Genomic DNA, 25486 nt, shown 5'->3' on the forward strand with positions numbered 1-25486 from the left:
ATACCAAATATCTATAATATCTCTGTAATTATACGAGATCTAACGTTGAAACCACTTGATCTTACCGGATCTAACGAAGGCCTATTAGCCTGAATGAAATTTTACCAGAAAATTGCATGTGGGGGGCTAGCCCCCCTATTTAATACTACCTAATATCTGTGTTTTTATGTGAAATATCTCTGTAATTATATGAGATCTAACGTTGAAACCACTTGATCTTACCGGATCTAACGAAGGCCTATTAGCCTGAATGAAATTTTACCAGAAAATTGCATGTGGGGGGCTAGCCCCCCTATTTAATACTACCTAATATCTGTGTTTTTATGTGAAATATCTCTGTAATTATATGAGATCTAACGTTGAAACCACTTGATCTTACCGGATCTAACGAAGGCCTATTAGTCTGAATCAAATTTTACCAGAAAATTCCATGTGGGGGGGCTAGCCCCCCCTCATTAATCACTTAATAAGTCTGTAATTATGTGAGATCTAACAAAACAACTAGTTGATCATACCTGATCTAACAAATATCTTCCAAAATAGCTAATTTTTTGGTCAATTTTTTGATAAGGGGGGCTGATGACGGGTTAGCCCCCCCCTGCAAATAACTGTTAATATCTCTACTTCTGTGTGAGATCTAACGCAAACAATTGATCTAACCTGATCTAACAAAGATCTAACCAACTGCATATGTTTTGTTAAAATTTTTTGATATGGGGGGGCTAACACGGCTGAGGTTAAATAAACTAATCTAAAACAAAAAAATATATTAATATATTAAAAAGCCCTGTGTCATAATAAAAAGCTGCAAGTTATTTTGGTAGTCCAACAACTAAAAATGTTACAAGTGTTTGAACCCCGTGCTCTAAACCACAAAATGACTGGTCATTAAAGGGTTAACCAATAAGTGCTTTCCCCACTAGTAAGGCCTCATGCACATGACCATACCGTGTTTTGTGGTCCGCAAAACACAGATACCAGCTTTGTGTGTTCTGCAGAACTGTTTTGCGGAACGGAGCAACGGATGCGGAGAGCACACGGAGGGCTGTATGCATCTTTTGAGTCCCCCTTGAAGTGAATCGGTCCGCATCCGAGCCGCAAACCAAAAACAACGGTTGTGTGCACGAGCCCTCAGGGAAAGTGCTTACTTGTAATTGTAGGGCGCCTACAGTATATCTAGGGGTGCAGGAGGCGGTAATAACCAGTGAGCGCCGTCCTCTGCAGTGAAAGTAAGTGCTTACTGGTTATTGTCTCACTGTCTCCATCTTCCAATCTCGGAGCACCTCTCCAGAACATGACTGACTTCAGCGGTGAAGCACTGCTTGTGGCCACATCACCACTGAAGCCAGTCATTGGCTGGAGCGGAGCATGTGACTATACCCATAGCCAGCTGGATGTGAACAGCGCAGGGACCGGAAGATGGAGACAGCGGCAGGGAGCAGGTAAGTAGGATTCTTCTGTTTCAAGGCCATGCTGCAGGAATGTGTCAAAAATCATTAGTCTTCATAGCAGCGCTCATTCCTGATATCTGGCCGGTATAATCATGCCGCTGATCAGCTGATTTGCATGTTTTATCAGGATGAAAGGTGTACAATTATGGTCAGCACATCTCACTGTGTAACCAGGAATGTGCTGCTAATAAATCAACAGAATTGAATGAGGGAGCAGTGACTGTGGTAGCGATCATTCCTCCCCATTCACTTTGCATCGGCCTGTGTAATAGGCTGATGCAAACAAGTGCTGACTTTTATTTTTGCGGCCCCTTGAAAGAGAGCAATGTGACAATGCAGCCCCCAGACCAAAAAATGTTGTGCACCCCTGCTCTAGTTGCTCTACTAGATTTATTGCAAGCTGGCAGTTCAGGGGGGCATGCTCTTTCTTCTACAGATCTCTACCTATCTCAGCTCAGGGGATGTGCCCTTTCTGCTGCAGCTATCTCCCTGTAACGGTCACAGAAAATAAGGCTGTTGGCAGATCGGAGCCAACCCCTTTAATAGGGAGACAGTAATGAGCACCTGAAGCTTATGTCCCTTGAGAACAAAAAGATTGGGCACCTGACACCTGTCGTTGAAGGAAAGCCCAGGACACCCCCATACGCATTACACAGTCCCATTTTAAATCCTATTTATGACCACTGTAACATAAAAATAAATGCATAAAATAAAATTTAAAAAATTTAAAAAAATTAAAATATAAAATCGACCTTCTGAAGCAAGCCCACAATGACCAATTTGAAACCATATATAAAAATAAGAAATGAAGCCGAATCTCTTTATTAAGGGACTTGTACTGGAAATAAGAAAGTTTTAGAACATAATTTAAAAAAATACAAACTGAAAACATAGCAAAATATATGTTTTTTGTTTATAGCAACTGAGAGCTACCAGCCAATTTACTACCAAACTGGTATATATTTCATAATATTTTTTTTCTTAAAAAGACATGTAAATATATAATTCATATTTATACATTTTCTAGCTATATACACAAGGAAAGCATTTACCATTCCGCTGCCCATATTTATATTACATAACTAGCATGAAACCTGTTTAAAAAAAAACAAAAGTCCCCCATGTTTTCTGGATAATCTAATCCAGGCCTTTTATTCTGGAACTTTGCCCCTGGGTGTAGGTCTGAGCTATGCTTATTCTAGAACCAGACTACCAAGAGGCTTTTGGGTAAGAGCTAAAATATAGGCCTGACTCAAACAATCAAGAAAAACAGCGATAAAACTGGAATATACCCCCGTACCGATAGCTGGCCAGCAGAGTTTCATTTAATATGGAATAAAATCAGTGTGCGAGATTTGGGAACAGTCCATTTGTGGTAGGTGCTTTTAACATTCCTTCAGTTTATTAAGACATGACACATTCATAATATATGAAGAAAAGTGGTGTCCATATCAGTGTGTCTGCATTTAGGATTCAGTTCAACTAATGGTGGACAAGGCTGCGTAGAGACTTCTTTGGAGAAAGACCTTATCCCAACTCTTCATGCCGTAGCATATGGTCAACTGTATTTGTAGCTTTTTAATGGCTAGGGCATTCTCGTAATGTGTAGAAAACTGAAAAAGAGCAAGATCGTTATGCATAAAAAAAAGACTCCAAATCACAGGTTTATGGAGACGTGAAGGTAGGCGACCATGACTTCAGATGGCATGGGAATAAACTTGAGGAGAATATGGATGCCCGTCCAATGAATACGTATGATGAGGTCATGCGTTTTCCCACAAAAACTTCTAATGTTGTACCTATAAGATCATCAGATGTTCTGGGGTTGACACCACCAGCCATAAGTTATGTAATACTTGGGCCCCACCTCCATTCCAAACATCTGAAATATAAGGAGTTCCATCAATGCATGAGGTAAGACTAAAGACACCGGCTCAAATGGTCCATTAGGTCTTGGAAATTGAGTAGTTTGAATGTTTTTCTTCTTCTTTTCAGGAATGCATAAAACCAAGTGTCCTTTAACTGGGATGATGACCTAGGATAAGGTGATCAACGCTTTTTAAGTCCTCCAATAGCATATTTGGGAAGACATGGTTCATCTGGTAAAGGATCATGAGAAAAAACGGAATCTTCCCCTGATGAACATGTGGAGCTTCGTGTATCGGGGAAACACGGAGAATACTGACTGATTGGCATGACAAGGTCGAGGTACTCCTAAAGAAAAGAGAAGGAATATGTTGACATAGGCCCGATTCAGTCAATCAAGAAAACCAGCAATGAACTGGAATATACCCAATATTGATAGCTGGACAGCAGAAATGCAATAATCACATACTGTTCCACCTCCCTAATATGAAAGCCAGCCATTACCTGGTTAGAGCTTAGAGCTACAATTCGGTCCAAATCTTCCACCAGTTGTACAAAGGTAGGTCGCTGGCTGGGGACGGCATGCCAGCAATCTCTCATCATCATGTATCTAAGAAAATAGGGCACAACATTACAGGATGGAGTGACCCTTGAGTAGAGTTAAACCTGATATTCCCACCCAAAACCCCCCACAATTTCCAGCAAGATGTGGACAACAGCAATAAGTGAGGAACAATTCTGCTGGTCTGTTTGCCAAGCAGGATCTATGCCAAAGTACAAGCGAGACAAATTAAATATTAATGATGGTTGGGCATACATCCAAATGAAAAGCACAAATGAATTTAGAAAAGGGGATAGACACCCATTGTAGAGATATATATTAGGCATCAATACAATAAATGAAACATCCATAAGAAGACTTCTTGAAAAAACTGTTCTGTACTCACAACTCATTGGTGCAATTTGTTGGCTTGTCCATCCGATGTCCTTCCTTCAATAACTTAAACAGTTCTTCCATTGGGACACCAGGGTATGGAGAACCTCCAAGTGTAAAGATTTCCCACAATAAAACCCCAAATGACCACCTAGAAGATTATACCAATATGTCTGTGTTAGTTAACAAATCCATACAGCCATATCAATGATTTATGGATTACTTAAGAGAACAGCAACATCAAATGATACTTACACATCACTCTGATGAGTGTAAATTCGATCAAATAGGGCTTCTGGTGCCATCCATTTTACTGGCAAACGACCCTATAAAAATAGAGATAAAGTCAATGTAAAACCTTGCGGAAAAAAAAGAAAAAAAAAGGAGGTGAACAGATATTCAAATATAGCGTTGATAACCAGGCCCACTATTACAACCAGCATTGCATTGCTTGAGACTATGACATTAAAGGCTATGGATACCTTTGGAGCAATTTTTTTATGATTGCACTTTACTAATTTTAGGCTAAAAATATATTTTTTTAAATTGGTGTTTATTAAAAATGTTCAGCCATTTTGAGCTGCAGGGGTTAAAGGATCATGTGTTTGCAGAGTATCACTTCTCAGTCCTGTCAGCCTACACTCATGTGAAGCCTCATCTCTGATCTCCTGACCTCATAAACCCTCATTATGGCTAAACGGTTATCAAACGGATAAGAATATGACTTGAAAGAGTGTTTAGGAGGTCAGGAGATCAGCGATAAGGCTTCACATGAGTATGACTGAGATGTGATACCCTAAAAAAACAGACAGATTTTTTTTTTAACCCCTTTAACTGAAAAACACCTGAAAATGTTTAATAAACACCAATTGAAAAATTATTTTTGTGCAAAATGGGTAAAATGCAATCAAAGAAATTGCTCCAAAAGGTGTCCGTAGCCTTTGAGTTTGCTGGCAAATCATTCCTTTTTGCCAGTTTCATCACTTACCATATAACCACCTCTTAAGAAACGGGAATGACCTATAGGCCGTCAAGCTTAATAGACCTTTCCCTTTTACCTTCCCCTCGCTGGGAACATGTAAAAGTTGAGGATGCTGCAGTCTGTTTTAGGCTGGTGCTGTGAGAGGGGAGGAGGGAGCTGACTGGTGAGAACACTGCTCTTCAGATACACCACAAATAAATTGCCAACTGTGCACATTCTGTCTGTCTGTCAACAGCTATTCCTCCATCTCTCTATGCTAACTTTCCTGAGTGTACACGTGTGCTGAATGGGGAGAGGGAAGTAAGCCGGTGCCGCTGCCAGACACCTCTGGGGGCAGTTTGTCTTCCTTGAGAGCAAAAGTACCATGTCTGAACCTTCTCTCCCCAACACTATCAAGGGAGAGTCCGAACACACAATACACATCATATAGATGGACAACAACGCCAAAATTATTATTGGGTTCAGCTTCTGGTAAACCATTGTTTATTGGCACCATTTACAGAAACAACGGAGAGGAAATGAAGAGACCAAAGATCTACAGGTTACACACATTTCAGGCTTCACTTGATGTAATGCACATCTACAGCTGTTTCAGGAGGGATGTAGAATGATCAATCGGCTATGGATAATCGTGAGCAGGTACATGAACTTCTGAGGACAAAAAAAAACAAAAAAAACACTTACATTTGTTGTCTTTTTGTAATAGTCAATGTGGTGGATATCCCGGGCAAGACCAAAATCGGCAATCTTCATCACATTATCCTCCGTGACGAGAACGTTCCGCGCTGCTACGTCTCTATGAATGCACTGCACAAAACAGTGAGAGACATGAAATGGCGTATCATTTATCACAGGACTGAGTATGAACTGAAACACAGCGAACTGTACAGAAATGATTGTGTACATTATTATTAGGGATGAGCGAATAGACTTCGGATGTTTCGCATAATACTTCGTTTGAATACTGTACGAAGCGAGCGCTCCGTACAGTATTAGAATGTATCGGCTCCTATGAGCCGAAGTTATTACTTCACGAAGTCTCGCAAGACTTCGCATAATAACTTCATAAATCAATTTCTACTGTAAAAAAAAAAAAATCCCGAACTCTGGTTCGGTTCCAAGCTCCGTACAGTATTCAAACTAAGTATTATGCGAATCAACTCTGAAGTCGATTTGCTCATCCCCAATTATTGGTGTTAGGAATATTTTACCATAATTTTTTTTACCTACAGTAGGGGCCCTGTCATAGGGAGATTAGGTGTGTGTGTAATATTATATATATATATATATATATACATATATACACACACACACACGTATACATACACACACTGTATATATCACACATACATATTTTTTTTAATAAATCTGTATGTCAGCTCCCTCTAGTGGTGGCTGAAGGGAACCAGAATTATATCATTAAACAGAGTTTTGACCTCTTTAAAGATGATTTGGCTGTGGGCCCTACACATACAATACCCTGGGCCCTCAGTCAGTCTCTAACTATCCAAACAGTCTGTCTGCCTATGACAAACCGTTTATGTAGTCTCAATGTATACCTTGACATACACTATTTTACAGCAGAAGTTTACAACTGGTGGCTCTTCAGCTGTTAGAAAAACTGCAACCCCTGGCATGGGTCAGATAGCTGCATGGTAGGTTGGGTTCCCACGGAGCAGCCGCAACCTCGCCCAACCATTGAAACCAATTGTCCACAAATTTGAGGGTTAATAGAGGCATTAAAGGGATTCTGTCATGACATTTTAGGCCTATAACCTAAACATATGGCCAGGTCCGTCCAAATAGCATGAATACGAAACTGTCCTTATTAAATGTGCCTGTGGCTCTATTAGCACATAAAACAGGTTTTTATAACCTGCCATTCACCTACCTAAGGTGCCCAAGGGGACGTCGCTTCATACAGGGTGCCCGGCCGCAGCCATCCCTGTCTGGTGCCCAGCGCCGCCTCCCCACTAGAAATCGCCGCCCTCCCTGTCTATAGTGCCGCCTTCCTCACCTCAGCCCCGCCTCCGCAATCGTCCGGTCCCTCAGGTTATGCCTAGTGAGCACGCGCAGGATCTGGCAGAGGGACCGAACGATTGCGGAGGCGGGGCTGAGGTGAGGAAGGCGGTGGATTTCAACTGGGAAGGCGGCTCTGGGCACCAGACGAGGATGGCTGCAGCCGGGCGCCCTGTATGAAGCGACGTCCCCTTGGGCACCTTAGGTAGGTGAATGACAGGTTATAAAAACCTGTTTTATGAGCTAATAGAGCCACAGGCACATTTAATAAGTACAGTTTCGGATTCATGCTATTTGGACGGACCTGGCCATATGTTTAGGTTATAGGCCTAAAATGTCATGACAGAATCCCTTTAACCCTTGCAACCATGTGCAAAAAACCCAGCCTAAAGACACCTGCACACAACCTTTATTTTCCATCCATGTGCCATCTGCATTTTTTGTGGATAGAACACGGATCGATTCATTTCTAGAAGTCTGCAAATTAATGGTGTGCAGGCCACATCTGTGTTTTCATTCAACAAATTATAGAACATGTCCTGGTCCACATTGCAGATGAGAATGGCCATTTCTTTTAATGGGAGCAAGAAAAATGCGGAGTGCACATGGAAGGTATACGTATTTTGCGGACCAAAATACGGATACGTTTATGTGCATGAGGGCTAATACTTCACTTCTGCTGTAATGGCCACTGTAGGTGAAAAGAGCAACCAATGACTTTCAAGCTGATGTTTCCGCGGCCTCTGGAGTTGGACCTGAAAACATTAGCCGATTTCCACAGCTGCTCTCATATTAAAGGTGTCATCCACCTTTGATTTGGCGATTTGGCATTTAGCATTGTGTCACTGGGCCTACGGAGGGAAGCATACTCACCTGCTCCCTGCATCACATCAATGGGTCAGGTAATACATGGGTGTATGTCACCACTGTGGGACACATGCCCTTCCCATCAAACTGGATGTTGAAAAGTTGGACCTGAACGGGCCAGAAGGGAACGAAGAAGCCGGGACATTGTGGCAGGGTCCTCAAAAGTGGATAAATCCTTAAAGGCTGCCCATACACAATGTGTCTGTATACAGGGGCTTAGCTATAGGGGAAGCATCTGCTTTGGGGCCAAGACCCACAAGGGGCCCCCTCAGGAGGAAGACTAAAGGATTTTATTGTCAGAGGCTGCCGGGCCTTGTCTGAGAGCTCGATCTTGACTAGCCTCAGGAGTGGGGTTTGCACGCGAGTTGGGGGTTACGAAGAAGTTGTTGCTGGGGTGGCCCATTCCAAAATTTGCTGTGGGGCCAAATCAGTTGTAGTTACCCCACCGTCTGTATAGTATGTAAGGAGTGGCCTGGCATTTGGTGGTGATCTGCATTGTACAGGGGGAGTCTAAGGGTGTATTCACGCATAGTAGCCGAGGTGCAGTTTACACTACGTTGGAGGAAAAATACATGTTTTTGCTATTGTTTTCTATGCTTTTGCATGTTTTAAAAGGTGAAACGTTAAAGAAATGCATTTCATCAGTAAAAATACAACTGTATAGAAACCTGAAAAAAAACAAAGAAAAACAAATGGGAATTTTTCTGATGTGGTTTTGACCACACCTCAACTGCTATGTGTGACTAGACTGTAAAGTTGTCTGCGACGGTCAAGTTTGACTAAGCAAATTCCTAATTTGTAAAATACCTTTTTAGAAGCCAGATATTCCATGCCCCGAGCCACCTGATAGGCACAGGAGACTAGATCTTTGAAGGAGAGCAGCTCGTCAGGGGCGCAGATGGGATTGTAACAATATTCCATGCCTGGTGGACGTCTTGCACGCAAGTACTCACGCAGGTTCCCTTTGGAGGCATATTCTACAATCACATATAGAGGACCTAGAAAACCAGACAAGACAAAAAAATAATAATAAATCAGAAACATATGATCGGTCTGGATATAGTTACAACTTATTTTCTAGAAGAGAAGTCTCTATCTTGCCTTGAATTATCTTCCATGAAATTTTTCAAAATTCCTCACCTCTTTCAGGTTACATTTTACAGTCTTTTGGAGCTTTAGGAGTATATTCACACATGGCAGATTTCTTTACTATTTGTTTACACCTCCCATTGAGAAAGTAGAGCAAGCTGAGCTAGGAATCCCTCTTTCTCCACTTAACAGCCACAGGCTGTGTGCTGGGAGCAAGGGTGCACCACCAATGAGGCCAGGTGAGGCGATCGCCTCAGGCAGCACCAGGTAGGGGCAAGAAGGGGGCAGCTGAAGGTCCATGGGCAATGAGCGCTGTTATTGTGGCAAAGTGGTTAGGTTAAGAAATTGGCATTTGGGGAAGGGGGGGGGGGGTCGCCGTTTCAGTTTTTGCCTCAGGCAGCAGAAAGGCTAGGTGCACCCCTGGCTGAGAGAGGGGAGGAGGGAGCTGACATGTGAGAACACAGCTCTTCAGATACATCACAGGGAATTCTATACTGCCAGCAGCTATCCCTCCCAACCCCCTCCCCTCATAGCAAGAATGCCCTTGTTATATTTCTTAGATGAACACCGTACACACATTAGCCATGTTGATCATTTTTTAGCTCAGTCAGCTACTATTTTTACACTATATATTTGTCTCTGCAAAAACTTACCATCTTGCGTGCAGGCTCCAAGAAGATTAATTATATTTTTATGCTTTCCTATCATTTTCATCATTTCCATCTCAGAAATTAGATCAGAAAGGTCCTTCTCGCTGGCGTCAGCTAAAATAGGAAGAGTACAGGTAATGATATGGTAGGAATGAAAGCGGAAGACTCCATCACCCTCCCTCCCAGTCACCAGCTTTTCCTTTCAGATCTTCTTAATATCATAATCATAGTGGCCCAGAGCTAAGCTCTGTTCACACTGGCATATACGTCATATCCATAGGACTTCATTCACCGATAGGGGCCAAAGATTATCCTTTGGGCCTCTATCGGGCTGGTAGATGTCGGTATACTTTGTTTTAGCTCAGTTTAATACACTTTTCTATGAAGAGGCATCATGCAGCCCTTTTTTGGGGGGGTGAAGAAGGCCACTCTATGTTCTATACAACAGCATACATCAGAGCTTTCATCAGGCATATTCCTGCCATCTGATGGAAGGCCCAAAGGTGATGGGATCTATGAGGCAGTCTTCAGCTAGATAGGAGACACAACACTTAACTACCTCCTCATTTTAACTATTGTTGGGGAGCTCACACCACCTAGGCCCCACTGATCAAATCTTTTGACAAGTCATAAATTATTATAATTTTTTTTAACACAGTTCCACTTTAAAGGGACTGCTTACAGTATTAGAAAGATATGGCTGCTTTCTTCCAAAAACAGTGCCACACCTTCCCACAGGTTGTGGTTGGTATTGCAATTTAACCCAAATCACTTAAATGGAGCTAAGGCTACTTTCACATGTGTGGCACAGCTCTCCGCAGACTGTTCTGGCAGAGAAGGCCAGGAATCGGCCGGACAAAAGAAATGTTGCCTGCAGTATTTTAATGTTCTGCCGAATCCCAACATATTTGCCAGGGAGTGGCTAGATCTCTGCCAGATGCCATTAAAGTCAATGGGGTCCGGTAGGCAGGCAGCACTATCTGGCAATACCAATCCAGAGTACTCCGGCAGGCTGTTCTGTGCCGGAACAGCCTGGCAGAGAGCTGTGCCGCAGATGTGAAACTAGCCTAAGCTGCAATACCAGAAACAACCCATGGATAGGCATGGCACCATTTCAGGAATCCTTAGGCCTCCTGCACTCGACTATAAGTGAACGCACATAAGATCTGCACTAATTTCTGTGTGTTTATGCAGCATATCCGCACCAAAATCTGCAATGTCTAATTGCAGATTTGGGTGCAAATTTAATGCGGTTTTGCCGAAGATCTCACCATTCCATTGAAAAAGGGGGAAATCTGCAGCTAAAACCGCAGAAATAACTGCTGTGCTATTTAATTTGAAATCTACACGGCAGGTCAATTTCCGTACGGAAAAACCGCACTTATTCCGCAATGTGTGCAGGTGGCCTTAGGGTATGGCCACACGGTCAGGTTTGTGCATGTAGTTTTGGAAGCCAAAATCAGGAGTGGATAGCAAAAGGAGAGAACGTATAAAAAGGACAGATACAGCTCATCTTTTTTTAATTGACTCCTAGCTTGGGCTTCCAAAACTGCATGCAGAAACCGGACTGTGTGGCCGTACCCTTACTCATTAGAAAAATCCCTTGGCAAGAAGCCAATTACAAAATGTCCCCCTGTTGGCCCTGTCAGCTGTAATCGGTGGGGAAACCTGGCAGTAAGTGTTCCATTTCCCTGCAGCGCCACCACAGGAAAAAAAGTTAAGCATTGCACAGTGCATCACATGAATAGATTGTCTGTGTAATGCAGGACAGGTTCTCTGGAGTGAGAGTTATTTTTTGCAGATACTCTTGACCCCAACCAAGAGATGATGATCCTGAATGGGTGATCCAACCCTAATATTAACTCAGGACTTCCTAAAAGGGGTTTTCTAAACTAGACAGCTCCTTTAAGGACACGCATCATAACAAACAACCCATTACACTGATCTTTGAAAGTCAGAAATGATGAAACAGATCAAATATCCAAACAAGCCTCAAGGAAGTGGATCCAGTGGAATGGAGATAAAGTCTTACATAGCAAATGCTTCGCAAAACCCAAGAGACTTACATTTTAACATCTTCACTGCAACTTTGGTGATTCTGTTTGGTTTTTCCTTGTCCAGACCTATGGCCTCTGCCATAACTACTTGACCAAAGCAACCTTCCCCAAGCGGCTTTCCAAGGATTAACCTGCAGCGAAGAGCAAGGTCAACCATCTGTAAATGGACAAGGCAGTATAAAGGATTAAGGGAATGGACCATGATTAGGGTCTTCTTACCGGTCTCTTGCTACCTCCCATCTGGGGTCTTCAGGAAGCTCATATTCTGACACTCCAGCCAGTATGGGTGTACCACTTGATGACAACCGAGAAGGTCTTACCAGTATCACTCCTGAATTCATTGAAGAACTTGAGTCTGCCGACACCTGTGTCAGAATGTCAGAACCAGCAGGTTACCATCATACCACCATTATTCATATACATGTTTTGTAAAGAGTTGATGAAGTGTTCTTTAAACTAGGAAAGAATAGACATCCCAATAATGAAGGGAGGGACTTCCATCTGATTGAGCCAACGATCTGCATATAGAAGCTCACCAAATGATCAGAGTTGCCAACCGTCCAGAAATTTCTAGACAGTCCATAAACATAGATGACTTCTCATCATTATAGTGAGCTGCAGACCTATATTACTTATTACTTTTACTATTCATTAAGGTTTTCCAATTTGTCCATAAAAGAAAGGTTGCCCCTATGTGATTTTTGTGCAGAAAAAAAAATATTCTGGTTGGCAACCCTGCAAATGATCTACACTTTGCAAAGTAGAATTTGGCTAGATTGTCTAGTTACAAAAAACAAACAGAAAAAGCAGATGAAAATAAAGTTGTGGTCAGTCTGTCGGTCAATGGCATTTGGTTTAGCGGATGAGTCAGAGATAATAGTATTTACCTGGAGGTGTTACAGAGGAAATGGCAAAGTACAGGGATTGCATGACACAAAGCAGTTATTTCAAGTAACAGCCATGCAGCTATAAAAGCTTATGTATCCAAACCAAAACCCTGTCCATATGCCCCTGTTAAGATATATGGATCTTATAGAGGGGCCTCAGATCAGCAGAACAAAGGGCCCCTTCAATGTCATTAGACACACTAGCTCATACCAGGCACAGTCACAGGTGCACTATACGTAGGTAAAAACGGAAGGGACTGAAGTGTTGCAGAGGTCAACTGATCGTCGGGAGTCTCATAGGGGTCAGACCTCCCTCACCAATCACACATTGATTATCTATCCTAAGGTCATCAGTTGTGTCATCCCAGACAACCCCTTTAAGGCCTCTTTCACACGACCGTATGCCTTTTTAGTATTTTGTGGTCCGTTTTTCATAGAACTGTTGTTTCGTTTTTTTGTTTCTATTGTGTTTCTGTTCCGTTTTTCCGTATGGCATATACAGTATACAGTACTTACATAGAAAAAATTGGGCTGGGCATAAAATTTTCAATAGATGGTTTTGCAAAAACGGAACGGATACGGAAGACATACGGATGCATTTCCGTATGTCTTCCATTTTTTTTGCGGACCCATTGATTTGAATGGAGCCACGTGATTTGCGGGCGATAATAAGACATGTTCTATCTTTCAACGGAATGGAAAAACGGAAATACAGAAATGTAATGCATACGGAGTACATTCCGTATTTTTTTTCGGAACCATTGAAATGAATGGTTCCGTATACGGAACGCAAAAAACGGCCCAGTAACGGATAAAAAAAAAACGGTCGTGTGAAAGAGGCCTTAAGGATACAAATCCGTGTTTTGTATATTCTATCTTTGTGGGTTCATGTACGATGACTTACATTAAATAGAAGATTCCCCAAAAACAAAAAAGGAATGCTTGCAGCTCCTGCATTAGAGGTAGTAATAACCACAACTCCAATTAGGATGCATAAGGAGATGCATTTTTAGGGTGCATTTTAAAGGGAGTCTGTCAGCAGATTTGACTGCTGACACAACTAGGTGGGGGCTGGATAAGGTGATCCAGCAAGGTTCCTCACTATGTAGTGCTCTCAGTGCTGAGTGGAAGCTGTAGTGGTCTCCTGGTTGGATGCTCCAAGTGTCACTCAGAGCAAGGGTGAGGGGTTGCAAAGCAATTTACTGCAGAGAACACTTCACAGTGAGGGTCCACCACCTGGGCACTTGCAGAGTGTCGAAAAATAAACCCGAGTCCTAATAATAAAATCTGCAAAAAATATATGACTACTCACCCGTCAGCAGTTTTGCAGGGTCAAAACTACTGACAGACTCCCTTTAAAGCACTTGTATAGCTAAGGATAGGAAACTAATTTTCATATACTCCATTTTGTGTTAATCGAGGGGGAGGGTATCCTCATCTCTTGCCCAGAGCAGAGGGCGGTTACACGAAATGTCTCTCTCTGTGGAGAACCCATCATGTAATGTCCTTACACAAACATCTCAATGACGTGAAGGTTCACTGAGCAACAATTTATTTTCCCTATGGTGGCACAGCAGAAAAATGAAGCTCTTACTGCAAGGTTTCCTCACAGATGACAGCTACAGGGCAAAACTGATATTCGGTTATCTGCTTATTTTCAAAGGACCCTTCTAAAATGTTCAGTTTTGCTTTAGAAGAAATAGTGTACTGAACGACTATGTGGACTATGAAATACCAATTATGGATGGGTTACAGTAGTCTAGGTGAGAAATGATTAGGGCCAGGATTTTTTTTATTTTTTTTTTAATAGGGACAGATGTGGAAGTATATTGTAATGTAGGTGGCGAAATAGAGAAGTACAGATCTAGAATTCATAGCAATAGGAAAATGCAGATGAACTGATTATTTTATGTATATCTAGTGCACTGCAATCCACTAGACCCTTGAGAGTGTTGTGTAGGTAATGCATTGTAAACCCCCTATATACTTTCTGTTACCTGTCTGCGCAGTGGTATGCTCTTGGCCAGTTTGTGGACAGCCATCTGACTATTAAATTCGGTCTTCTTGGACGGATGTTTCATCTTAAGGATGATGATGGTCACCAACATGGCCGACACAATGGCGGCTCCAGCACAGTAGATTATAATCTCCAGATGTAAGGACGTCGTCATAAGTGATGGTCTCTCTTCTGTAGCTGTACTCATGCGTACAAGAAGTTTATTACGGTTAAAACATTTTCAACTTTTTTTTCAATAGAATTATTCTCCAAGAAAATAACAGAGTGCGCATAAATCTGCGTATAGGGTGTAGTACTCATATAACCAGCGTAAACGTGTAAATGAACAAAAAGTTCATGCATTTCATATCATCTAATAGCTAAAACAGTATAAAAACAAAGTAAACAGTTCAATTATTGCATATAAATAAATAAAAAAGCACAAAGGTTTGAATAAAAAAACAAAACACCGAGTTGAAAGTAAAAGAAAAATGTAATTATATATATTATATATATATAAAAAATGAGAAAGTATAAAGCCATATATACAGATTACCCATGCAAGATGGACAGAAAAGGACACAACAAGAATACTCTGTTGGATACCAGTGCTTTTTTTTTAATTCTTTTTGTTAATTTATATATTACATACAATTTCCATTTATCTAAATTTTTGTCTTCATTGCTAATTTTTTTTAGAAAATAATGTAAAAAAAAGAAAAAAAAAAAAAGAAAAAAAGAAAAAAAGTTATTTAAAAAGGACAAAAACAAACAAACAAAAAAAAAAACACTGGAGCCCTCAACACAACACATGCATTTCATATCAGCCAAAAAGGATCCAGTTTTTGGGACATTTCAAAGCAAAGCATTTTAGAACTATAAATGTTGTTGCAACTCCCGAGTTACGAGTTAAGTCAGGATAATACAGGTCACATGGGCCTGCTAAACACTAACTTTACTGAGTTGTCAAATAAAATCATTTGCTCATACAAAGTCTCAGCCTACAGCGCATATTAGACTGAATTACCAGAAAAGGTGAGGGTTAAGTTCTAACAATGCAGGAAGGATTATTGTTTTTTCACTTTTTACGTTAAAAAGACATATAAAATAAATTTTAATTTTTTTTCTTTTTTTGCTTCATGCTCTCTTTGCTGGCTATGTTATGGATTATACATGCGCCATACAACCTACCAGAGTAGTCACTAAGATCAGCATGGCCTGCGAGTTAAGAGGTTACTTGAACCCGGAATGGTTATTTAGCATTTTTTTGCTTTAAGGTGTTGTACGGTATTATAAAAAGATGTCCGATTTCTTGCTGAAACAGCACCACACCTACCCATGGGTTATGTCTGGTATTGCAGCTCATCTTTGTTCTCTTCAAAGGAGCTGAGCTGTAATACCAGACATATCCCACTGACAGGTGTGACATTTCTGGATGAAAGTGAAAATGTTTATTAAACCTTTTGATATCCCTTTAAGGGTGTTATCTAGTTTAAAAAAAACAATTTCTAATATTTTACATAGGAGTCTCCCCATTCAGGACTAACTATTGGCAGAGAATGACTGCAAAGAATATCTCTAATTCTGGAGGACCCAGCATATCTATACATTACATGGATAGCTCACTCATTTCAATGGGTGTGGTGTAATGCTTCATTTTGCCTGCGGGGGTGGTATAGGGAAATGAAATGATTGCTAGACAGTATGTAATCTGCTAACCATAGAGCAACTCTAAAAAAATAAAAAATATATATGATCGAAAGTGTATGCCCTTTAAACAAGCATTCGACAATACAACAACTTGCATTGACCACCAGGTGTGGCACGGCACATAGCACACAAAGCTGTCTGGATTTTCTTAAAATTGTTATGATAACATTGATCCAAATTTGTATTCATTTTTTACTCTGTCAATTATTTAGGTTTAGAATTAAACTGAAGTCGTTTTTAATAAAAAATGTGGCTCTAGGCAACACCGGGGCTTTTAGCCGATATTAAAAAGGGAATTAAAATCTATGCTTGTATACAGCTGGGCTGACTCAAAAAGGTATAATTACTCACCATGAAATTGCTAACACAATATCTAATACAGAGTGTTATAATTTAGACAACTTTAATATGCATAATACATGTATTGTCCTTTGGGTAATCCTGCTCAATAACTAAGTTTGTTTCTTTGCAGAACACCATCCTATTTGAAAACTAAAATTAAGGCTTTCCAGTCAGTTTTTGACTGCTTTTTTTTGCAAAAAGAGGACCATGGGTTGTGTCTAGTACAGCAGCTTGGCTTCACTGAAGTGTATATGGCTGAGCTGTAATACACGCACAACAAGTTGTGGACAAGGGCGGTGCTAGAGAAGCCTAAAAAACAAAAATGTGAAAAAATATTGGAGGTGTAAAACTGGGTACGTAATTCTAGAGCTGGATTCTTTTGGGTCTGAAATGCATGCCACATTTAAGAAGATAGAAGAAAGAGAACCTTATATACCTTCAAGAACGGTCAACCATGCAGAATGATAAGAGTGCCCAATGGAATTAGCAGCCAAGCAGGTATACTGGCCAGCATCCTCAAAAGAAACATTCGTCAGGTGGAGAACCTCCATTTCCTTGTCGGTGGTGTTGACTCCTGCAGTCTATAGAAGAACAGCATCCAAGAAGGGGGGAGGAAATGGACAAGCGAAATGCCATGAGAACCAGAAGAGATGTGGGCAGGTGCTGTCCTGGAACCATGCAAGGTGCCATGAACAGCAAGAGAAACCACTGGAAGAAATCTGGTTAGAAGATTTGAGGAATACGTCTCCTTTTAGCCTGACCTAAAGAGAGGCTACCTTAGTTAAACCCGTCACCAAAATCGAGACCTCCTGCCCACTTAAAACATGCTAGAGATTGGCAACATGGAGAAATGAGACCTGAGTGTGACAGCCTTGTTTGTTTCTAGAAAAGGGAAACATTTAGAAGAAGAGGTTAAATACAGAAAGAAAGAGTCCAAAAGTATTATGGATAATTTTGAGGAAAGCTGGGTGACAACCAATATGACCAATCACTTCAACCCTTAAAGCTTCCCAAGATAAAAAAAATATTGAGACATGGGAGTAGCTATAAGCGGTGCAGGGACCCTCTACCAAGGACCTGATGCCTGAGATGGCCCAAAGACTTCTCTACTAACGGTCTTAAAAGACACCATAATTATAAATGGTCCAAAGTAGATGGGTAACCTTGTTATAGAGTCTGCATTGGGACACAGAAGTTATAAGTTACACCTCTAGAGTTTGAGGATGCACCGTATACCTGGGTAGACTTCCCCTCAGAAAATTTCAAAATCTGGGAGAAGTAATGATGGCCATAGTTGTTGTTACAAAAGTTTTTCAAAGACAGATATAACAAACAAAAAGATGAACAGATTGTTTTCAATACTGGAGAGACTCCAGGGAAGATATATTGGAAATGTTTCAATTTTGGATGGAAATAGGATTAAGACTTCGATATACTCAAAATCCTTTATAATTACGTGCATTCAAGAAAAGTGACTTTGTCATGAGTGTCTAACTCTACAGCAACGGATTAAATTCCACTACTTCCTGCTGCAGCCATTTTGGAACACTTTTGTTATCAACATGACTAAGATGTGCTCCAAGAGCCAAGAAGAGTGGCCAAGCAATCCAAAGCTATAAAGATCTGTTTAGCTGGAACAGAGATTTTCCACTCTTGATGGACAAAGACCTCAATAATTTCCAGATGGTCTGTTACGATGTGTATCATTTATGAATTCCAGTGGTAATGTAAAGTAGTTTTGTAGGAAAGATTAACCTGGGCAATGGTCTCCAAACTCTCTCAGGGGAGTTGTAGTTTCCCAACAACTTGAGACCACTGATCTATAGGAATCTGTTAATGTTTGATTGGAGTAGTTTCCCCAAGAACATCAGCATCTTGGATGCAGTGGAGAACACTAGGTGGTCATTAGAAGATTCGTTTGGTAGAGAGTAGAAAAAATAAAAATAAAACTAGAAACAGGCATCAGAAACGAAACCAGGCTGCACACAAAAGTATTTTTCCATGGAAATAAAGCAGACAAAAAAGGAGGAGAAATACAATTTGCCCGCTGAGAGTTTTGCAGAGCAATTGTTCCAACAAGGTTCTAAATTTCATTTGAGTTTTCTGGTGTTCTCAGGAGGTGTCACCGATTTTTAATATTTTTTTTTTACCTTGTATCTCGGGTCTGGTGACGGTAAGCCACGCAGACTGATTGGCCTCACCAATATAATTGGACACTTTACATATGTATTCCCCACTTTCTGCCTCTGTCACATTGTACAAGGTCAAAACTTCTGCGTCTGAGCTATATATCCCAGAGTGCTGAAATAAACCGATAACACGAGGGGTCAACACAGCAACATCACCACAAGTATGAGTGCAAGCTCTGCTGATCTATTGAAGTGTATTGACTCTTAATTGGAAGATGCTTAGAACCACTAGGGCTTCATTATTATAGCCTTTGTCCATAACATGGCTTCTTTCTTCCAAAAACCGTGCCACACATTTCCACAGGTGATGAGCGGTATTACAGTTCAGCATCATTCACTGCAATACCAGACAAAACCCATGGACAGCTGTGGTGGTGTTTCATGGAGTTGCCATGTTTTTCTAATCCTGGACAACCTCTTTTAAAAGACTACTGCTGGACACTATGACCGCCAGTAACATTCATCAAGTTGTGGTTGCTATGGGCAGAATAACCGTGTAGTTGCCCTAGTGTACACATTTTCATACGTGGTGCCAGAGAAGAGTAGCAGTAGTCACTGAGTCTGGAAGCTCTAATACTGCTGAGCAACCTTGTTTATGTGAAGAAGTCCTTTAGGAGAAGTCTGCACAACAATATGGCTTCAAAATTCTACCAGCATGGACCATAACAGTTTTAGATGATGCACTCAGCACATTGAGTATATTCAAAAAGTCATTTAGGCACCATCACAAGAAGCACAATTTGCTAATACACAAGCAACGGTTGGCCCTACCAGGCCCTTTACAGATGGAACAAACTTTAAAGGGATTGTCTCACTTCAGCAAATGGTATTTATCATGTAAAGAAAGTTAATACAAGACACTCACTAATGTATTGCGATTGTCCATATTGCTTCCTTTGCTGGCTTGATCAATTTTTTATCACATTATACACTGCTCATATCCAGAGGTGGTCGTGCTTGAACACTACAGGAAAAAGCTCTGTTCTATGTATATTTCTGTATTCCTGCCAACCAGCGCAACTGGCGCATTTTCCTATAGTGTGCAAGCACGTCCAGCTCTTTTGGATTGCAGGGTGGTCGTAACCCCTGGATATGAGCAGTGGTGTAAAGGAGGAGATATGGACAACCACAATACATTAAGTGCCTTGAATTAACTCTGTCTACACGATTAATGCCATTTTCTGAAGTGAGACATCCCCTTTAAGTCTGGGTTGCAAACTACACAGTCTTATGTCTAGACTGAGATTTTCCAGCTAATTGCAAACCATGTTCTGCATATGAAAACTCTGATTTCATAAAACACAGGATCAATGACTTAAGGTAGGACAAGCAATTTAGGACGTGGTGTAAGGGTTAACTTCCCTATGATGCACTGGATCACGGTGTGTGGTTAGGCTATGCTCATAGACGGATCTATATTTAGCAAACCCTTAGTTAATAAATACTACATATCCTGTCTGACTTGAGAGCGTGCCACATACTCAGTGCATGGAGCCGACAGTTTCCAGACCACAGAACATAGACATCACTATCTTCATCAGCACACCACCAGTTAGGACACATTTTTAGAAACGATTTGCTTGGTACATACCTTTAGGATCTCCACATAGGGCAAGCCATCAGATCCTATTTTGCTCCCATTGATTTCAAGGTGCCGGAGCCATTGGATGTGAGGTTGAGGGTCACTGTAAACCTTGCAATGGAACTCTGCGTTGCTTCCTATAATGGCCGTCATATTTGCCGGCAGACCGGCCTGGAGGATTGGCCGATGCGGAGAACGTTCTGATGGAGGGGGAAAAAAAAAATAGTTGTGATAAAAGTTTTTGAAGCAGATGCAAAAGTTTTTCAACCAATAGGCCAGATTGAATAATTCAGATTAAATGGCCTCTGTCAGCAGATCTGTCCCTATGACACTGGCTGACCTGTTACATGTGCGCTTGGCAGCTGAAGGCATCTCTGTTGGTCTTATGTTCATGTGTGCCCGCATTGCTGAGAAAAAGGTTTTAATATATGCAAATAAGCCTCTAGGAGCAACAGGGGCGTTACCATTACACCTAAAGGCTCCACTTTCTCTGCGACTGCCATGCCCTCTGCACTTTGACCTTGTCAATTAAAATGGAGAGTGCGCTGCAGTTGCAGAGAGAGCAGAGCCTCTAGGTGTAATGGTAACGCCCCCGTTGCTCCTAGAGAGCCATTTACATATAATAAAACCTCATTTTTCTCAGCAATGCGGGCTCATATGAACATGGGAGTCATGGGACCAACACATGCCTTCAGCTACCAAGTGCACATACAACATTGACTTTCATGCCGGATCCAGTTTGTTCAGTTTCGCTGAATGGACACACAATGCAACAAAACGGAACTGATGCATACTGTTCAGTTTTGTCCCCATTGACAATGAACGGGGACAAAACTGAAACGTTTTGGCTTGTTTTTGAGATCCTATGCCGGATCTCAAAACCAGAAACCCAAAACGCTGATGTGGAAGTAGCAGAAAATCTGTGGAGGCAAAAAGCCTACAAAGAAAAGTGGCCCATGTACTCTGGAAAAGGACCACACCCTGCTCCACAATTAATCAGAAGAGGTACTAGAGGTATCAGAAGAGATATTAAAAGGGGTTGCCCAGGATTTTTTTTTTTTGTGGGACCTGTAATTAATTACTTACCTGCTCCTCGTCACTCCGTTTGGGCTCTGAAGTTCACTGTCTTCATTGGACATCCGTTCCAGGCCTGTAAACTTCCTTCATGGACAGGGTCCCATGCGTCATTGAATGGCCCCAGAAGTAATGTGTCCCTAAGCAGCATGTGACCCAGCAGTGACATGCGGCTTGGGAACACATCCATATAGTAAGTTTACAAACGCTGAAGACGGCCTGGGAGAATTGGCTTACATAGAGAAGTAAGGGCCCCATAGCAAGCATTAAACCAGGCCCCCTACACAGGACAGAAGGGTTTCTGCCTAAACCCTTTTCAGTGCCTAATTTGCTAAAGGTTGTTCCTTCAGAGGGTAGAGTCCTGACCAAGCTTTCACATCCAGTAGAAGAGGAGATGATCCCAACTACAACTGGGCCCCCTCTTGCCCTGGGCCCAATAGCAGTCGCGTGGTCTGCAGCTATGGTAGTTACGCCCTTGTCTGGGAGCCAGAGAGTCCAAATAGAGCAGCGAGGAACAGGTAAGTTACTTCTCTCCACAGATCCCGAAGGGTGGTGAAGGTGGTTTAAAGAAAAAGATCGTGGACATCCCCTTTAACCCTTTAAGGACCCATGACGTGTTCAAATGTGACCATGGCATCTGCGCAGACCGGAAGTCGTGCGCTTCCGGTCCGGTAACAGCGTTCCCCGGCTGAGATAGGGGGACCTGTTACCTTGAACTAATTGACCGAAGCCTCAAGCCGGCTTCAGATTTAATTAGATGTATATAGCACCACAGGCCACTAGGTGGCAGCCTTGTATAGATATAGTGCAAATGAAGTCTTCAATGATGGCTATTTAGCCATCACTGAATACTATGGGCAATCGAATGATTGCCAGTTATTGTCACCCAAGGTGACTTAAAAAAAAAAGTTAAAAGTTTTTACAAATATAAAAAAAAAAAAAAAAGTTAAAATCGCCCCCCTTTCCTTAAAACAAAAATACTTATCGCCGCGTGTGAAAATGCCCATACTATTAAAATATAACAATATTAATGCCATACGGCAAATGGCATAGCGGGGGGAAAAAAATTTGCCATTTTTTGTCACTTGAACTACCCAATAATTTTTTTTTATAAAAAGTGATCAAAAAGTTGCACACACAAAATTGTTATCACTGAAAAGAACAGATCTTTCCTTAAAAAATGAGCCCTCACACAGCCCCGTACACATAGCTACAAAAAAGTTATAGGAGTCAGAATATGGTTATGAAAAAAAAAAAAAATTTCCTCAAAGCTTTAAAAAAAAAAAAATTCAGTATTAAAATGCAAGAAAAATTATACAAGTGTGGTATCATTGGAACCGTACTGACCTGGAGAATGAAGATAACAGGTCAATTTTACCGCATAGTGTACAGTGTAAAAAAAAACAAAAAAAAAACTCTCTACTACATGGTATGCAACCGTAAATGGTGCCATTAGAAAGTACAACTTGTCTCGCAAAAAATAAGCCCTCATAAGGCTATGTGAATGGAAAAATAAAAAATTTAGGACTATGGGAAGGCGGGGAGTGAAAAACGAAAACGCAAAAATGGAAAATCCCAGGGTCCTTAAGGGATTAAGGACTTTTTGACAGACACATCTTACAATAGCTATCTAAACAGAGTTCCATTTGTCAATGAAGAGCATGGCTGAATTATTAAAGGTGGAAAACGGAAAAAAAAAAACAAAAAAACTAAAAGGCTAAATAAACTCAGCACCTCGAGTAGGCCTCACGTTGCCCCCTGCACAGGAAATATCTGAAATTTAATTGGATCTGTGAGGTGGAAATAGGGGAAGCTTGAAAAAAAACTAAAATATGTTGGCTAATTAAAGGCGGATGTTGAGTGAAAGAAATATTTGTGAGGAGAATTGGCTACTTATTGGAGGAAATGGAGATAATTCCATGGTTTGTTAGACATAGGCCAAAAAAACTGTTTTTTTTCCCCCCTTGTGCATGAGTGCTATCACAACAAGCACAAATGCCTGATTTCTTTCCATTCACGTCTCAAATAACACAGCTGTTTGTGAAATGTTTGTTGTGTTTTTTTTGGTTTTTTTTTTATCTGGAGCGTATCATAGAAGACATCTGTGTGGGGGAATTAGAAAAATGTCCAGCTTAGATTTATTAGACGTCGTTCAACCATGATATACCACAGTCGAAATCACCAAATTACCTCAGCTCCACAGCACATGCAATCAGTGCTGTTTAATGTAATGCTAGGCATTTATTATCTTACGGACGTAGGCCCAAAAGCCTTTATCACTCAGGAATCAAGACACTAAAATACCGGGTGTAAAATAAATGGTTGCACATGGTTACTCCATCCCACCGACCTGTATAAAAGCCTCATTTATCTATCAACATTGAACCTATCCTAGATTACATCATTACAGGACGAGAACAATGTGGCAGATTTATTGCCCACAGCAACCAATTGCGGCTCAGCTCTCTTTTTCCCTAGAGCAGTTTAAAGAGGACCTTTCATTACGATAAAAAATCTAAAGTAAGTATGCTGACTTGGAGAGCGGCGCCCAGGGATCTCCCTGCACTTCCTATTATCCCTGGGCGCCGCTCCGTTCTCCCGGTATAGGCTCTGGTATCTTCAGATTTTCGGCTCAACTGGGAGGAGCCTGCTCGTTTTCCTGGGCGTCTCCTCTCAGGCTATGAGCTGAGCGCTGCGATTGGCCAGCGCTATAGCCTGGGAGAAGGAGACGCCCAGGAGAACAAGAGCAGGCTCCTCCCAGTTGAGCCGAAAATCTGAAGATACCGGAGCCTATACCAGGAGAATGGAGCGGCGCCCAGGGATAATAGTAAGTGCAGGGAGACCCCTGGGCGCCGCTCTTCATGTCAGCATACTTAGTTTAGATTTTTTATCGTAATGAAAGGTCCTCTTTAAAGGGGTTGTCCCATGAAAAATATTCTAAATTTTTCAAACCAACACCTGGAGCTGAATAATTTTGCAGCTGCATGTAATTAAGAAATTTAGTATAGCCCCTGAGCTATTCAATAAAATGCATCTGTATAGTGCCACCTGCTGTTTGTTCTTTTCCATATTTCTGTTTATTTTACTGAGGTGGTCACACACGCTCAGTTTGCAGTAATTCTTCAACAGTCACTATATATATATATATATATATATATATATATATATATATATATATGTCTTCCTTTAGAAGCTGTAGCTGTGATAGGAAGAGAGCTGCAGCAGAAAGGAAACACCTCCTGAGCTGTGATAGGGAGAGGGCTGCAGCAGAAAGGAAACACCTCCTGAGCTGTGATAGGGAGAGGGCTGCAGCAGAAAGGAAACACCTCCTGAGCTGTGATAGGGAGAGAGCTGCAGCAGAAAGGAAGCACCTCCTGAGCTGCGATAGGGAGAGAGCTGCAGCAGAAAGGAAACACCTCCTGAGCTGTGATAAGGAGAGAGCTGCAGCAGAAAGGAAACACCTCCTGAGCTGTGATAAGGAGAGGGCTGCAGCAGAAAGGATACACCTCCTGAGCTGTGATAGGAAAAAATGAGCTGCAGCAGAAAGAACACTACTCCCTGAGAATGGATGTGCCATCTGACCTGACCTCTTGAAATATTAGCAGAGTCAAACAATCTTTTAATGTAACTAAGATGAGCCAGAAGACTGGAGTAGCAAGCGGCCCAAACGTCCCCCTCGGTTGACCACCTAAGTACCACTCAGTGAGTGTGAAAGGTTTCATAATTTGCTGTATTTCTGCATCAGACATACAATGAATAATAAATGGTTTCCATTTTTGAAACAAACCCTT

General features: G+C 41.4%; 1 protein-coding gene across 5 annotated transcripts in view; it reads right to left on the reverse strand.

Annotated features, from left to right (window-relative positions):
- Positions 1 to 2242: 2242 nt before the first annotated feature.
- FGFR1 (fibroblast growth factor receptor 1) overlaps positions 2243 to 25486 on the reverse strand; it is a 77864-nt gene continuing 54620 nt past the window's right edge. For 3 of the 5 annotated variants that reach the window (XM_040414765.1, XM_040414767.1, XM_040414770.1), the window contains 12 exons: positions 20631 to 20821; positions 17287 to 17431; positions 14794 to 14996; positions 12135 to 12280; positions 11925 to 12046; positions 9862 to 9972; positions 8927 to 9117; positions 5918 to 6040; positions 4507 to 4577; positions 4265 to 4402; positions 3822 to 3927; positions 2243 to 3665 (listed from right to left, as the gene is read on the reverse strand). In XM_040414765.1, coding sequence (XP_040270699.1) covers positions 3501 to 3665; positions 3822 to 3927; positions 4265 to 4402; positions 4507 to 4577; positions 5918 to 6040; positions 8927 to 9117; positions 9862 to 9972; positions 11925 to 12046; positions 12135 to 12280; positions 14794 to 14996; positions 17287 to 17431; positions 20631 to 20821 — 1712 coding nt within the window. In that variant the 3' untranslated portion in view covers positions 2243 to 3500. Of the gene's footprint in view, positions 3666 to 3821; positions 3928 to 4264; positions 4403 to 4506; positions 4578 to 5917; positions 6041 to 8926; positions 9118 to 9861; positions 9973 to 11924; positions 12073 to 12134; positions 12281 to 14793; positions 14997 to 17286; positions 17432 to 20630; positions 20822 to 25486 lie in introns of all 5 variants that reach the window. The other 2 variants (XM_040414768.1, XM_040414769.1) reach the window with 2 other exon arrangements.

The sequence above is a fragment of the Bufo bufo genome, chromosome 1 (genome assembly GCF_905171765.1).
Source record: "Bufo bufo chromosome 1, aBufBuf1.1, whole genome shotgun sequence".
NCBI lineage: Eukaryota > Metazoa > Chordata > Amphibia > Anura > Bufonidae > Bufo > Bufo bufo.